This window comes from Hyperolius riggenbachi, chromosome 5 (genome assembly GCF_040937935.1).
Source record: "Hyperolius riggenbachi isolate aHypRig1 chromosome 5, aHypRig1.pri, whole genome shotgun sequence".
In the NCBI taxonomy this organism is placed as follows: domain Eukaryota; kingdom Metazoa; phylum Chordata; class Amphibia; order Anura; family Hyperoliidae; genus Hyperolius; species Hyperolius riggenbachi.
In genome coordinates, this window is record NC_090650.1 from 203922816 (window position 1) to 203938553 (window position 15738).

At 45.3% G+C, this 15738-nt stretch overlaps 1 protein-coding gene across 4 annotated transcripts in view; it reads left to right on the forward strand.

The window, feature by feature from the left end:
- Positions 1 to 1156: 1156 nt before the first annotated feature.
- Positions 1157 to 15738, forward strand: part of LOC137517560 (C-C chemokine receptor type 8-like) — a 28445-nt gene continuing 13863 nt past the window's right edge. Inside the window, exons 1-2 of one of the 4 annotated variants that reach the window (XM_068234562.1) lie at positions 3574 to 3657; positions 3768 to 3840. Coding sequence is in view for 1 of the 4 variants with exons in the window: in XM_068234561.1 (XP_068090662.1) it covers positions 1232 to 1238 (7 nt within the window). In the remaining 3 variants the exon portion in view is untranslated. The other 3 variants (XM_068234563.1, XM_068234561.1, XM_068234564.1) reach the window with 3 other exon arrangements.

Below are 15738 nucleotides of genomic sequence, written 5' to 3' on the forward strand. Positions count from 1 at the left end.
CACACACACACACACACACACACACACACACACACACACACACACACACACACACACACACACACGGCCCCGCATTGCCCAGGTATGTATTTGGCTGGTGTTGGCTCCGCCCACTTTTTCTAACACTAATGCTGGATACACACGGTGCGTTCCCGCACTCGATACACCCGTCGATTAGATTATTTCCGAAGCGTATTTGTGTTCGCCCACTTTTTGGTTATGGGGATAAAAAGTATCCTATATGTTATTCCAGGTAATGTATGTGTGTGCCAAATTTCATTCAAATCCGTTCAGCCATTGTTGCATGGTTGAGTAACAAACATCCAAACGTTCACATTTACTGTATAATATTAGTAAGATATATTTATTTAATTTTTTTTTTTCATTTCACCAATTTAATCTGTTTTGTTCAGATCCATCACATAAAATAAGACGTCTGAAACCCACTAGGAGTTGGTTTATATTTGGGGTGATTCCTAGGCGCTTTGCTGATCGCTGGTGATCAGAAAAGTGCTGCTACAATGTATCCCTATGGATACATTCACACTGCAGCGGTTGTGATTTCGATCAATTGCAAACGTGCTGCATGCAGCATTTTGGGAGTGATTGCTGTGTGATTCCTGTTCTATTGAACGGGAATCACAAGTGCAAATCGCGCTGAATTGCAAGATTTTGCCCAAAAATCGCGATCGCGGGCAAAGCGCCGAGTGTGAGCCAGCCCTATCAGCGCTTTTCTAAGTGCTTATTTCAAAGCTATTGCTAGTGCAATGCTATGGGTGATTTAAAAAAAGTTGCTTCTCTCAAGTGGGATCACACCCATAGGATTACATTAGCAAGAGCTTTTCAAATCACAAGCGCTTAGAAAAGAGCTGCTAGTGGTGGGTCCCAGGCCTAAGAAACATTAAAATTACAAGTAGGAATTCAACAAAATGGGTACAAAGCCAGGGGGATTGAATACTTTTGCATGGCACTGTATTTATAATTTTTTTTAGAAGTATTCTTCTGAGAACTATGCTGCAAGTAATTAGAGGAAATTGAGTTTCGTTGGAGAAGTGAAATTATGAACACAGCGCTTTTTCTCATGGAAACAGGATATTTTCAAACAATCCTCTAGAACAAATGTTGGTTTTCAACAGTAAGTGATGAAACAAGCAAAAGCAGATATATTCGGTGAAGAACGCATTTCTTACTTTTAAACTGGGAATCATTACAGAAACTAAAGTAACCCTAAATGAGAGGTGAGTTTATTTTGATTCTTGATTATTACTGTGAAATTTTTACTAACACACTGGGTATTTAAAGAGTATTTCCACCTTTACTTGCTTTAAGGTGCCATCAATAATATAATATTGATTATACAATATTACTAAATCTATGTAGTAAAAGGGAAAACTAAGTGAATATACTTTAAATGGATACTTTCTCTAGCCGTCATACGGGACACTGGAGATGTGGCTCCGCCCATCCAATTAGTGGAAACCACCTGAAAGAGTAAAAAGAGTATTAATAGCCCCCACCCTCCCCTGGCTCCTCAGTTTAATTTGGTTTCTGTCCCGGAAACACCGAAGAGGAGTAGCTCCCTTAGTTTTTATTAGTTTTTAGCTTCACTAGGTGGTGAGGCCAAGAGAAGACCGGGTGGCTTGGGTGATCGTTGTGAACGCCAAGTGGCGTCTCTTTATGCACCCGGTTTTCTGCCGAACGCGGTGTTCGGATGTCGATCCCTCTGCCCTCCGTATGCATTTGTGCGGGCAAGGATCGTGGGACTCTCCCCCAGCTGCTTGGCATCCTCTTGGCAGCACTGCGCATGCAGGAAATCCCTGGGCCACAAGCGATGGTTGGGAAGCTGGCGCTGGTGGGGGAGTCTAATATAGGAGAACTAGGCTGCATAAGAAATGAACTGCTCCTGTTGTTCTTCCCCATGCTGGAAAGATGGGATCACAGGCAAGAGGCTTCCCAGTCTGTTCCAGCAGCAGAGGTGACTGCATTGACCATACTGGAGAGATGGGATCACAGGCAAGAGGCTTCCCAGTCCTTTCCAGCAGCAGAGGTAAGTGCATTAACCATGCTGGAGAGATGGGATCACAGGCAAGAGGCTTCCCAGTCTGTTCCAGCAGCAGAGGTGACAGCACTGACCATACTGGAGAGATGGGATCACAGGCATGAGGCTTCCCAGTCTGTTCCAGCAGATGAGGTGTGTGCACTGATAGTGTTTTTTTGCAGGGATATACACTCATATTATGCAGTTTAGAGTGTGATTTCACCTGTGTTTTATCCTTTCCCGCTATCTATATCATAGCAAGCTGAAAGTAAAAGCGGGGGAGGTATAGGATAATGTTTGGAGAAGCCAAAAACTAAAAAGGTTTCTATTGCAACATTAAGCTTCCCCAGTATTATAACGAGATGATTTGTCAAGCCTGCACTAAATCTATGAGTGCTGTAGTGATTGACAATTTATACAAAGAGGTAATGGAGTCTTTCAGGGTAAGGAAAGCCCTGAGCAGTCTTAAGGAATCATTTGTTTCCTATGCTAGATGCAGAAACTAACATTTTGCAGGGATGTGCACTCATATGTTTTTAGATTAGAGAGTGATTTTCCCTGTATCTATTTTTTTTTCTTTTCTCCTATCCTCTGTGTCCATGTGATCTACCTGTGAATGTTAAGCAGCAGGTGGGGTGAAGGTGAATTGTTGCCATTGTAGCAATTGGCTTCCCCAATATTAGAACATGATGATTTGTCAAACCTGCACTGAAGCGATGGTGACTGACAATTAAGGGGTAATGGAAACTTTCAAGAAATGAATCTCTGGTTAGTTTTCAGGGAGTCCCTTGTTTCGAATTTGACTTCGAATCTGTTTCGATTACGACTTTCAGTCGGTTTCGATTATGACTTTCAGTCTTTCGATTATGACTTTCGAGTCTTTCGATTATGATTTTCAGTATGTTGCGATTATGACTTTCTGTTGCGATTATGACTTTCTGTTGCGATTATGACTTTGAGTCTGTTTCGATTATGACTTTGAGTCTGTTTCGATTATGACTTTGAGTCTGTTTCGATTATGACTTTGAGTCTGTTTCGATTATGACTTTGAGTCTGTTTCGATTATGACTTTGAGTCTTTCGATTATGACTTTGTCTGTTTTGATTTTGACTTCGAGCCTCTTTCGAATTGGTCTGCAAACCTGTTTCGAATTGGTCTGATATACAGGCCGGCACTTTACCTATGCTGGCTGTGGAGATTGAAAATCTTAGAGGATATAAGTGGATGCAGAGCAGAGGGTTTCGAGATGCTGAAATCTTAGAAATGTATGCTGTAGGATTATAATGGATATTGACAATCCTGCTCTGAGGGCCAGTGCGGTTGTGTGGCAGAATGGTTCTGCATGGGAATTTACTGCCCATACGGTTCTGTGGACCTATGCATAGTACGGTGTCGTTTTGGCAGAGTAATGCTCCAGGGTTGTGGCCCTCCCTAGTTATGTCTTTTCAGACTACTTGTTTATCTCTCCAGTGTCCCGTATGACGGCTAGAGAATGTTACAGTTAGACTTACCGGTAACTGTGTTTCTAGACGTCATACGGGACACCGACCCACCTCTATTCCTGTCGCACTCTCTTACGGCTATTGGATTGGGGGTTTATGGGTTACACTTCTTTTGAGGTGTCTTTTATTTTCTCTCCTCTTCTCTGTGTTTTAGTTGGAAGTTACTTTCATTACACTGAGGAGCCAGGGGAGGGTGGGGGCTATTAATACTCTTTTTACTCTTTCAGGTGGTTTCCACTAATTGGATGGGCGGAGCCACATCTCCAGTGTCCCGTATGACGTCTAGAAACACAGTTACCGGTAAGTCTAACTGTAACATTCAGTTCCTCATATTACATAGAAGTGGTAAGATTGTACAATCAATATTTTATTATTAATAGGCAGCATTATGTAGACTTGGACAGCAAAATAATCAATGTAAATTGTATTCATAGTTTATTTTGTACCATAATTATTTTACAGGATCTTTGTTTTCACTGCTTTACTTTGAGGCTGCTTTCACAGTAAGACGTTACAGGCGCAGGTTCGTGCAACCTGTAACGCATCCCTACTCACAGCAAGGATTAATCAATGGGCTGTTCACAGTGCCCACATTGCGTTACATTGTAACGCAGCACGTACGTTGAAAGTGCTGCATGCTGTGCGTTATGCCTGCGCACATGCTCAGTAGTGTTGGAGGAGGAGGTCTTCCCCCCCCTCCTCGGCCAGGCACATGGCTAATTAATATTCACTGCACGGTGTGACGTGCAGTGTTTACTTCCTGGAGCGCCGCTCTATGTGGCGATTGGCTGGCGGGACCACTTGATGCCGCATGCGTCCAAGAGTACGCATCACGGCATCACAGACGCCAGAGTGAGCTGCACAACGCGGCTCACTCTGACGTCCACATCCAAGAGCACCAGGCGTTGCGTTAGGGGCACGTTATGCGACCATAACGTCCCCTAAAACGCAACGTCTTGGTGTGAAATTAGCCTGAAGGTCCAGGGGCCTATTTATACAGTGGTCATCTGAGAAATATTGTGACTTCTGATATTCTGAGTGCTGAAAAGTCATTTTTGGCAGAAGATGAAAAATGAGCTCCTAGGAGAAAACTTAGGAGAAAAAGTGAATTGCATATGACCCCATGTGGTGTTGTGCTGTTACTGCACGTGAACATGCTGCCTGTACAAACTGTCCATACAATTGCATTGGCATGATTACATCTTCATGTTGCAATGGACAACATTAGCCTAAGGTAATTTGCAAAGTGTGTTTCTGGATAACGTGTGAAAACACAAGTTACATAGCAATTGGTCACGCTATGAAAATAATGTGCATGTTTTATCATGCAGAGTGTGTGTTGTATTATAACGTGTGTATCACGCAGCACACATAGGGCCATATACAAGTCACTTTTTCTCCTGAGTTTTCTCCTTGGTGATTTTGTAAACTTGTCAATAAAAATGCTTTTCAAACTACCAGCTAGCAAGAAAATATTCAAAATTGTTTTGATAGTACTCTGCATTTTAAAAAGTACCCCCCAAAATAGGTGAAGAGTACTGAAAAGTTATTTAAAGGGGAACTTCAGCCTAAACAAACATACTGTCATCAAGTAACATTAGTTATGTTAATTAGAATAGATAGGTAATATAATCTCTTACCCACCCTGTTTTAAAAGAACAGGCAAATGTTTGTGATTCATGGGGGCTGCCATCTTTGTCATGGGGGCAGCCATCTTTTTGGTTGAAAGGAGGTGACAAGGAGCAGGAGACACAGTTCCAACTGTCTTGTGTCCTGATTACCCCTCCCAGCTGCACACGCTAGGCTTCAAATGTCAAACTCAAAATGTAAAAAAAAAAAAATTGCACCAAAACAGCAGAATGAGAACAACAAAATCAGAATCCCATCATGCTTTGCACAGCATCAGGGGAAAAAAGCCCGGGCAGTTTTCTTCTGTGCAGCTAAAAATGAGGCTTGTATAAGAGAAACAAAGTTCTGATGCTGTGAAACTGTTAAAGAAACACCAAGCCTTTTCAGTGCTGCTGAGTCGATTTTTAGTCCAGAGGTTCACTTTAAAGAGAAGATTAAAAATTATCATATGGGCCCTAATGCCCAATCCAATTCGCTTTTTCTCCTAAGTTTTTTCCTAGAAGACAATTTTTCATCTTCTGTTTAAAGTGTACCTGTAACAAAAAAAAGTGCACTTATCGGGTATTCACCTCGGAAGGGGGAAGCCTCTGGAGTTCCGTCCTCCTCCGTCCCTCTGTCCCAGCGCCGGAACCCACAAAATGAGGCTTGTTACTATGCTATCTTGCGCTTGTGTAGTAGCTCCGTCCCGCTTAGCTTTCTTCAGTAAAAGCTGGTCGGGAATGGGTCGATGCATCTGTGCCACTGCGCAGACACAAGCCCTCTGCGCAATCGCACAGACACAATCTGGCTAGTTTATTTCCACTATTTCTGACTGAGCTAGTGCGCATGCGAATGGAGACCACACTTCTAGGGTCCCAACACAGAATCAAGAGGATGGAGTAAGGACCAGGAAAGCCTCTTTAGGATCCAGAGGCTTCCCTGTCAGGAGGTGAGTACCCCCTAGGGGAGAGTTTGTTTTTACAGGAGAACTTTAAAATAACTTTTCAGCACTCATCAATTGAAAAAGTAGGTGAAAAGGTACTGTCAAAATAATGTTTTGCTTGCTGGTGGCTTAAAAGGCTTTTTATTGATAAGATGTGAAAATATCATCTAGGAGAACACTTAAGGACCTCTGTCATGAAAATCTTAAAATTTAAAATGCATGTAAACATATACAAATAAGAAGTAATTTTCTTCCAGAGTAAAATAAGCCATAAATGATTTACTGTCACTTACAGTAAGTATTAGAAATCTGACATTTCCAACAGATTTTAGACTAGCCCATGTCCTCATGGGGTGTTCTCAGGGTTTTCTTTATTTTTAAAAGCACTTAGTGAATGGCAGTTGCTCCGTCCAACTGCCAAAAAAGTGTGCAGCGAGCAGGGAGGCTGGCCAACATCATTGTATAAATCTTTTTCAGGGAATGAATGTCTTTATAAACAATAAAGATCAGCTAAGAATCCCCCATGAAGAGATGGACTAGCCCAAAAGCTGTCGGTAATGTCAGATTTCTACTACCTACTGTAAGTGACAGCAACACAGGAGAAAAGTAATGTATGGCTCATTTTACTCTGGAAGAAATGTACTTCTTATTTGCATGTGTTTTAAATTTTAAGATATTCGCAACAGTTTCTCTTTAACCACTTGAGGACTGCGGTGTTAAACCCCCCTAAAGACCAGGCCATTTTTCTCATATTGGGCCTCTGCAGCTTTAAGAGCTCGCTGCAGGGCCGCACAACTCAGCACACAAGTGATTCCATCCCCCCCCCCCCCTTTTCTCCCCACCAACAGAGCTCTCTGGTGGGATCTGATTCCCCCCCCCCCCAGGTGTTTGTTTTTTTGAATGAAATGTTTGTTATTTAATTTTAAATACATTTACTCTTTTAGATTGCAGCGCTGTACAGACTTACAGCGCTGTACAGACAGTCGCCGAGCGGCGATACACCTTCCAAGCGGAGATGCGCGCGTATTGGCACGCCTGATCTCCTGCTAGCCTCATAGGAAGCCGTTCACACCAATTGGCATGGAGCGGTCCTGGGGCTGCTGCCGCGTTCACGCTAATTGGCTTGGAGTGGTCGGCTAGTAGTTTAGAGAAAAAGTGAATTAGATTGGTCTCACAATGTGAGCTTAGCCTTAGTGCCTTAGTTCTACACCCATGTGCTGTTGGTTCTTCCGCAGACTGTAGAATGAAAAGTAGTGAACAGGGAACTGATACTTATCCCTCATGTACCTATTTTGTTTCAAAGGTGCAACTAATAGATTGAAGTGGGGAACACACACCACTGCTCTCCCCATTTCTCCAAGTCCTTTGTCACTATCAAAGTGGCAAACCCTTTTTATTTGGGGGACAGCAGTGGCGTAGCAATAGGGGGTGAAGAGGTTTGCGACCGCAGAGGGGGCCGCAATGGGCTCTCCCTCAACCTTAGTATTAGCTCTTTATTGGTCCTGTGCTGGTCATTTTCACTTCTATAGATGCTCTAAATAGTATTAATCACTACCAAACTGTTTCCTATCCCTTCTTGCACCTCACAGATCCCGTTCTCACTACGGCGATTAGCTGGTAATTCCCGCTAATCGCCGAACTGCATATACTGCAATGCAAATATTGTGCCCGATCCCTACTGGTGATAGTTACTGTATATGTGTACGCATCTTAAGTCTAGTTAAAGTGCACCGAGTGCCATTTTTTAGCACCCAGGGCATCTCAATAGCAGATGAAAAATGCATGCCAACAATATGTCTCATTACTAAAATAAACTTTCATTTTGCTTTTTATTTTACATTTAAAGTTTAGCACTTACATTTAGTCAGCCTACTTTAGCAGGTCTGTGGTCCAGCCCGTCCGTAGAGATTTCAGACAGCTAAGGACAATTGTTTTATTGTAGTCATTAGCAAGAAGTAAACAATGCATTTTCACCAAAAGAGGGCGTGGTTAATTATGACATTTTCTTCAAAGAACTTTTTTAGAGGGATTGTGTGAAGATAGCATCTGCAACTTCTGTAAATAAGGAAGGCGTGAAGGGGAGAACATGGCAGCTCCTATAGATATTACAAGCCAGGAGAAATTCCATGGAAAGGAAGAGTGCTTAGGTCTCAAATTTAGCCATTGTTACCTATTTACAGTATATCTAACTGTAGCTGCTGTTTACATATTCCACAGTACAGTCACTCCCACAGCCATAAATTAAACACACACATATTAGTTGAAAAAGCATGTAGAAAATACAATGCTCTCAGTGGTGTAGCAATAGGGCAGTCAGAGGTTGTGACCTCACCATGGTCTCTGCATCTGAGAGGCCCACATGGGGTCATCTCTTTAACTTCCATGGCGGTAAGCCTGAGCTACGCTCGAGCTAGCCGCCGCAGGGGATCACATGGCCCCGGGAGGATTTTATGCAACAAAATGTTTGTTAGCTAGCGCTTAGCTAGCTAAATATGTTTCCCAAGTGCCTCTGCTCCCCCCGATCCCCTGTGATCGCCGCCGTAATACGTACCCCCCAGGCCCCAGGGATCCCACGATGGCGCCGCCTCCCAATCAGCTCCAGGCCTCGCTATGGCGGCGATCGGGATCGGTTTGATCTGTGCACTAAGAACCTGATGCAATTCACTTTTTCTCCTACTGGCCGAAGTTACGGGACCCGGTACCGGCGATACAGAAGACTGAGGACGGCTACGTGGGAGCGATCCGTGCGCATAGGGCTGGAAGAAGCCTCAGGTATGTATAACACTTTTCTCGTCTCTGGTACACTTTAAAACTAATGAAAAGTGAAGATCACCACTTCTAGCATATGTCCATAATGCACCACTTCAGAAGAGTGTGCTAAACCAGGGAATTATTTCTTTATTTTTTCCTTTCTTTTATTTTTTTGTACTTGTAGGTCAAGCATATTTACAAAGCCTCAGGTATACTGTACATGTTCTTTAGGGTATGAAGATTTACCATTGTGTACTATTTGGTTGTGTATTTTAATAGTCCTTAAAGAATATTAGGGTTGATTTCACTGAATATGTTCCTCAACCATGACATAGTCAATAGCTAGGAAGGACATCAGAATCACTAGTCTCCAATCAATTAGCTGACAGCTGATAAATCTACACAGGTTTTAGCAAACACATTTTTGACCTTAGGAACCTCGCTAGTAAAAGTAAGAACTAAATTAAATTGACATATTTACTTATTTAGAACAGGTATTTCATCTATGATGCAGTAGGAATGAGCGCACAAGGTTGCCAAACTCGATTTTGTGGCAATTCTGGCCCATTCTCGCTTAGCGGAATTTATGCAAAATCGGCAGTCAAATTCACCTTGTGGCTGCGTTAGATGAGAATGAGGATTTTCTATATTCCTCTTCCTCCAATACAGCCCAAAACGAATACAGTATGCAAATGTTCTGTCAAAAGTCTGTCTATACCGGCCACATACTTGTTCAAGATGTGTCATTTAGACACTACTGAAACCAAAGCATAATAACCAGAGGAAATACATATTGCAGCTTTCAAAATTGCTTATCAAAATGTTCTAATAGTGTGCAAACCTTATTTTGTCAGGCCAGTCCATCTAGACTGACAGAGTGGGAGCTATATGGCGGTAAATCCCACTGTACCGAACTTGAAAATAATGGAAATATGACAAAAGCAAAAGAGTCAGGTGAGCAGCCTGCAGAAAGTAAAGTCTACTATAGAGGACCCAGCTCAAATCCCCATAGACTAGCACTGCCGCAACAACACACAACACACCGCACTTTGGTGTCTCAGCCTTGGGTGCTGGAGGACCTTGTCCCAGCTCTGAGGAGCAGCAAAAGAGAGTCTAACTCCCTTCCCACCACTGAGGCAAGTTAATGAACCTTGCAAATTGTAGGATTTTTGGTTAGTCTCCCAAATAAATTTTGATCAGGTCATGGCTAATATGAAATCTAGCTTTAAGAATGAAATAAGCGAGTACAGAGGGGAAGTAGAGTCATTGACTCATCTTGTAAGTGAAACAGAAAGAGATGTAAGCTAAAAAGGGAACTGACCAAGACAAAAGCCTTTGTGCAATCACAACAAAAAAATAGAGGCCTACATGATCTTTTTGATGACTTAGAGAATCTGAACTCAAGAGCACATTTATGCATATCTGTAAAAGGACCTTACTTAAAGAGGAACTCTAGTGAAAATAATGTAATAAAAAAAAAAAGTGCTTCATTTTTACAGTAATTATGCATGAATGATTTAGTCAGTGTTTGCCCATTGTAAAATTCTCTCCCTGATTTACAGTCTGACATTTATCACATGGTGACATTTTTACTGCTGGCAGGTGATGTCAGTGGAAATATCTGCTGCTTCCTTTTTTGGCAGTTGGAAACAGCTATAAACAGTTATTTCCCACAATGCAACGAGGTTCACAGACAGGAAACTGCCAGGACCATGGTCCTCAGAGTTTCTTGTGGGAGGGGTTTCACCACAATATCAGCCATACAGAGCGCCCTGATGATCCTTTTGTGAAAAGGAAAAGACTTCTCATGTAAAAGGGGGCATCAGCTACTCATTGGGATGAAGTTCAATTCTTGGTCACGGTTTCTCTTTAACCACTTGAGGACCACAGTGGTAAATAGAGATGTGGCGAACGGTTCCCGAACCGTTCGCCGGCGAACATCTCTAAATCCATGGGCCTCTTACTACTTCCGGGTCGCAATGACCCGGAGTAGTATGCCTGCGCTGCCCGGCGGAGCGCGTCCTAGATTGCGCTCCCGTTGCCGGGCACTCTCTGCGCATGTGCGTGACGTCATGAGTGACGTCACGCTCATGCGCAGAGAGTGCCCGGCAACAGGAGCGCGATCTAGGACGCGCTCCGCCGGGCAGCGCAGGCGTACTACTCCGGGTCATTGCGCCCCGGAAGTAGTAAGAGGCCCAGAGAGGTTCGCCAGGCGAACTGTTCGGCCCAACACTAGTGGTAAACCCCCCTAAAGACCAGGCTGTGTTTTGCATAATTGCCCACTGCAGCTTTAAGGCCAAGCTGCAGGACCGCACAACACAGCACACGAGTAATTCCTGCCCGCCCCCCCCCCCCCTTCTCCCCACCAACACAGCTCTCTGTTGGTGGGGTCTGATCGAATACAAATATTTATCTCTATTGTTATTAAAAAAAGTGTATTTTTGTATTTTTTCCCCCCCTGTCCCTCCCGCCCACCCCCCGCCAGCCAATCACGGCGATCGGCTGTCCTAGGCTTCTGCCTATGAGAGCCGATCGCTCTCTTGTCCCCAGTACGGCGCTGTTGTCGATCGCAGCACTGTACTGTGTAAATAGACGGCGATCACGCCGTCTAACAGTCTCCCGAGCGGCTATAGCCGCTCGAAGACTGAAGCAGCCCCCCGAGCAGGAAATGATCTCCTGCAAAATGCAGCCCCAGGACTTGACGGCAAATGGCGTTAGGCGGTCCTGGGGCTGCCGCCGCGACCACGCCCATTGGCGTGGGGCAGTCTTTAACTAGTTAAATTATAATGTGCTTTCTCTGTTTAGGCATACATGTATACAAGGTGTCTGTTCATTTGGATGCCTGATGTTGCCAATAGTATGAACTTTGGCAATGTATTATTAACAATATTCTACTATCGACTTCCATAATTCATACAGATAAGTTAATTGACCCCCCAAATTGGCCTTAGACTATTATACATGTACTACTTGATACATACATAGACATATGACTATGGTAGCGATTAGATTGTGATCTCCTCTGAGGGACAGTTAAGTGACAAGACAATATACTATGTACAGCACTGCGGAAGATGTTGGCGCTATATAAATACTAAATAATAATAATAGATAGTGTCTATAGACTTAGGCATCTCCAGGCACCCAAATTACCATTTACAGCTGCAATTACATTGCCCCTTACCTGCTTCGTCCATATCCCTCTCACTTAAGGTGTCCTTTAACACAGTGCTAGCCTAATGTGGATGCGTCCGTCAAGACAGTGGCGGACATACGGCCGTGCAGGACGTGCCGCCGCACAAGGGCCGCTGCTTCAAGGGCCCATTAGGTATTGCTGTTTTTTTTTTAAATTTTACTTTTTATTTTTTTTAACCTGGGAGGCCCCGACTCCTGTCCTCCCCCCCTCACCTCGGGCCCCCCCCCCCTCATGCGGCGGGAGAGCGGAAAATACAGGAAGTCTCCGGGGCTGCAGCAGATGCTAGAGGCAGCTGCCGCTTGGTCTCCCCTGTCTTCAACTCTGTATCTCTGCTCGCTACTAAACCAGGAAGTAGCGAGCAGTATACAAAGTTGGAGACATATTGGAGACCAAGCGGCAGCTGCCTCTAGCGTCTGCTGCAGCCCCGGAGACTTCCTGTATTTTCTGCTCTCCCGCCGCGCATACCGGGAGGGGGGCCCCCCGAGGTGAGGGAGGGAGGATAGGAGTCGGGCCCCCCACCCGGATAGCTACCCGGCTACCTACCCGGCTACCTAACCACCCACCCGGCTACCTACCCGGCTACCTAACCACCCTGCCGGCTACCTAACCACCCGGCTACCTACCCGGCTACCTAACCACCCTGCCGGCTACCTACCCACCCGGCTACCTACACCCCCACCCGGCTACCTACCCACTTGGATACCTACACACCCACCCGGCTACCTAACCACCCACCCGGCTACCTACCCGGCTACCTACCCACCCACCCGGCTACCTACCCGGCTACCTAACCACCCTGCCGGCTACCTACCTACCCGGCTACCTACCTACCCGGCTACCTACCCACCCACCCGGCTACCTACCCGGCTACCTACCCACCCGGCTACCTACACCCCCACCCAGCTACCTACCCGGCTACCTAACCACCCACCCGGCTACCTACCCACCCAGATACCTACACACCCACCCGGCTACCTACCCGGCTACCTACCCACCCGGCTACCTACCCGGCTACCCACCCACCCGGCTACCCACCCACCCGGCTACCCACTCACTCGGCTACCTAACCACCCACCCGGCTACCTAACCACCCACCCGGCTACCTAACCACCCACCCGGCTACCTACCCACCCGGCTACCTACCCAGCTACCTAACCACCCTGCCGGCTACCTACCCACCCGGCTACCTACCCGGCTACCTAACCACCCACCCGGCTACCTACCCACCCAGCTACCTAACCACCCACCCGGCTACCTACGTACCCGGCTACCCACCCGGCTACCCACCCGGCTACCCACCCACCCGGCTACCTAACCACCCACCCGGCTACCTAACCACCCACCCGGCTACCTACACACCCACCCAGCTACCTACCCACCCACCCGGCTACCTACCAACCCACCAGGCTACCTACCTAAAGACCCACCAGGCTACCTACCTACCCACCCACCCAGCTACCTACCCACCCACCAGGCTACCTACCCACCCGCCTACCCAGCTACCCACCCACCCGGCTACCCAGCCACCCACCAGGCTACCTACCCACTCGGCTAAGGGCTACCTACCCACCCGGCTGCCTACCTACCTACCCACCAGGCTACCTACCCACCAGACTACCTACCCACTCACCCACCAGGCTACCTATCCACCCAACCACCCATGGAAGCTGCGCACCGGATGGAGGCTGGGACAGGAGATCTGCTGCTGCAGGTGAGTAAATGTTTTTTTTTTATTATTTATTTTAGCAGGTGTATGTTCTGGGCAGGTCTGCCACATGATTGCGTGTATGTTCTGGGCAGGTCTGCCACATGATTGCATGTATGTTCTGGGCAAATTTGCTACATGATTGCATGTGTTTTCTGGGCAAATATGCCTACATGATTGCACGTATTTTCTGGGCATATCTGCCGACATGATTGCACGTATTTTCTGGGCATATCTGCCGACATGATTGCACGTATTTTCTGGGCATATCTGCCGACATGATTGCACGTATTTTCTGGGCATATCTGCCGACATGATTGCACGTATTTTCTGGGCATATCTGCCGACATCATTGCACGTATTTTCTGGGCATATCTGCCGACATCATTGCACGTATTTTCTGGGCATATCTGCCGACATCATTGCACGTATTTTCTGGGCATATCTGCCGACATGATTGAATGTATTTTCTGGGCAAATCTGCCGACATGATTGAATGTATTTTCTGGGCAAATCTGCTCACATTATGTGTATTTTCTTGAGAAAACCTGCACAATTATGTGAATTTTCTAGGGAAAGGGTCACCAAAACTTGGGCCCACTGTCTTTGCGTTGCACTTTTCAAGGGAACCTGAGGTGAGAATAATATTGAGGCTGCCATATTTCTCTCCTTTTAAGCAATACCAGTTGCCTGGTTGCCGTTCTGGTCCTCTGCCTCTTATTCTTTCAACCATAGACCCTGAACAAGCATGCAGCAGGTCAGGGGTTTCTGACAATATTGTCAGAACTGAGAAGATTAAGCTGCATGCTTGTTGCTGGTGTAATTCAGTTTATTACTGCAGCCAAATAGATCAGCAGGGCCGCCAGGCAACTAGTATTGTTTAAAAGGAAATAAATATGGCAGCCTCCATATCACTCTCATCCCGGGATTACTTTAAATTACAGTTAGATCCGCCCTTATCTGGTCATTGCCATGCCCATTTTTTGCAGGTTCTATCCACACCCATTTTTTGCCGCGCTTCGCGCACCGCAGGTTGTAGCCACGCCCATTTTTTGCCGCGGCGCGCAGGTCAGGGGTGCCCACAATTGATATTTTGCACAGGGACCCACTGCTGGCTCTGTTCGCCACTGCGTCAAGAGACATACAGCAGTGCGTTGGATGCAATGCTCTCTAATGCATTGCAATGCACAGTTGTTCATTGCCATAAACATATATTGGTGTGCGCTGTGCATTTGTTTTGTGTTACTCTACACAGGATTTGGTGTAAATCAACCTTTTCAGGGGTACTCAGTAAATATAAAGATCTGGTTAATACTTTAATAGGTTTATGGTCCAATGGTGCCAAAGACAGGCATGCTAAAACTACCTCAGTACAGACTTGCCAATGCATTTTTAACACTGGACTTCATCATTGGGGGAATCTTTCAAGGATATTTAACTTTTAGAGTTTGGGGAGCTCATGGTTAGATGCTGGGTGGGGGGAGAGAAGTTGGGAGAATTGCTACGATATGGAGAAGGATTTCTACATATCTGTGCTACTATTTGATCATTTAATTATACTATGAGCATGCGCCACATACATTAACCAACTACGGCTATGTTTTTCCTTCTGTCATTTGATGACCAGGACCGTATTAAGTTATCTTGGTTAATGTGACACGTGCTTTTTATTATCCCAGATATATTTTGGTTGAGGAGGAGGTCCCCAGGGCCATGCCTTGTTTTTAGATGGTTTTAATGTTCCCTTGTAATATTCAATAAAGAACTATTGGTTGTTTGCCTTTGACATATAAAATCTGATATTTGATGCCTAATGTCTTGTTTCTCTCTTTCAATTACATTTTTTGATAAGGCTCGATCACCCATTCCTCAAATGTCTGATACTCCCTTAAACTATACTAACTATACTAACTGGGAGTAATATCCTTTTCTTGTAAATATTCACCTGTATTAATAACATACAAACTTAAAGACACTTTGTAGTTAATTTTAAAG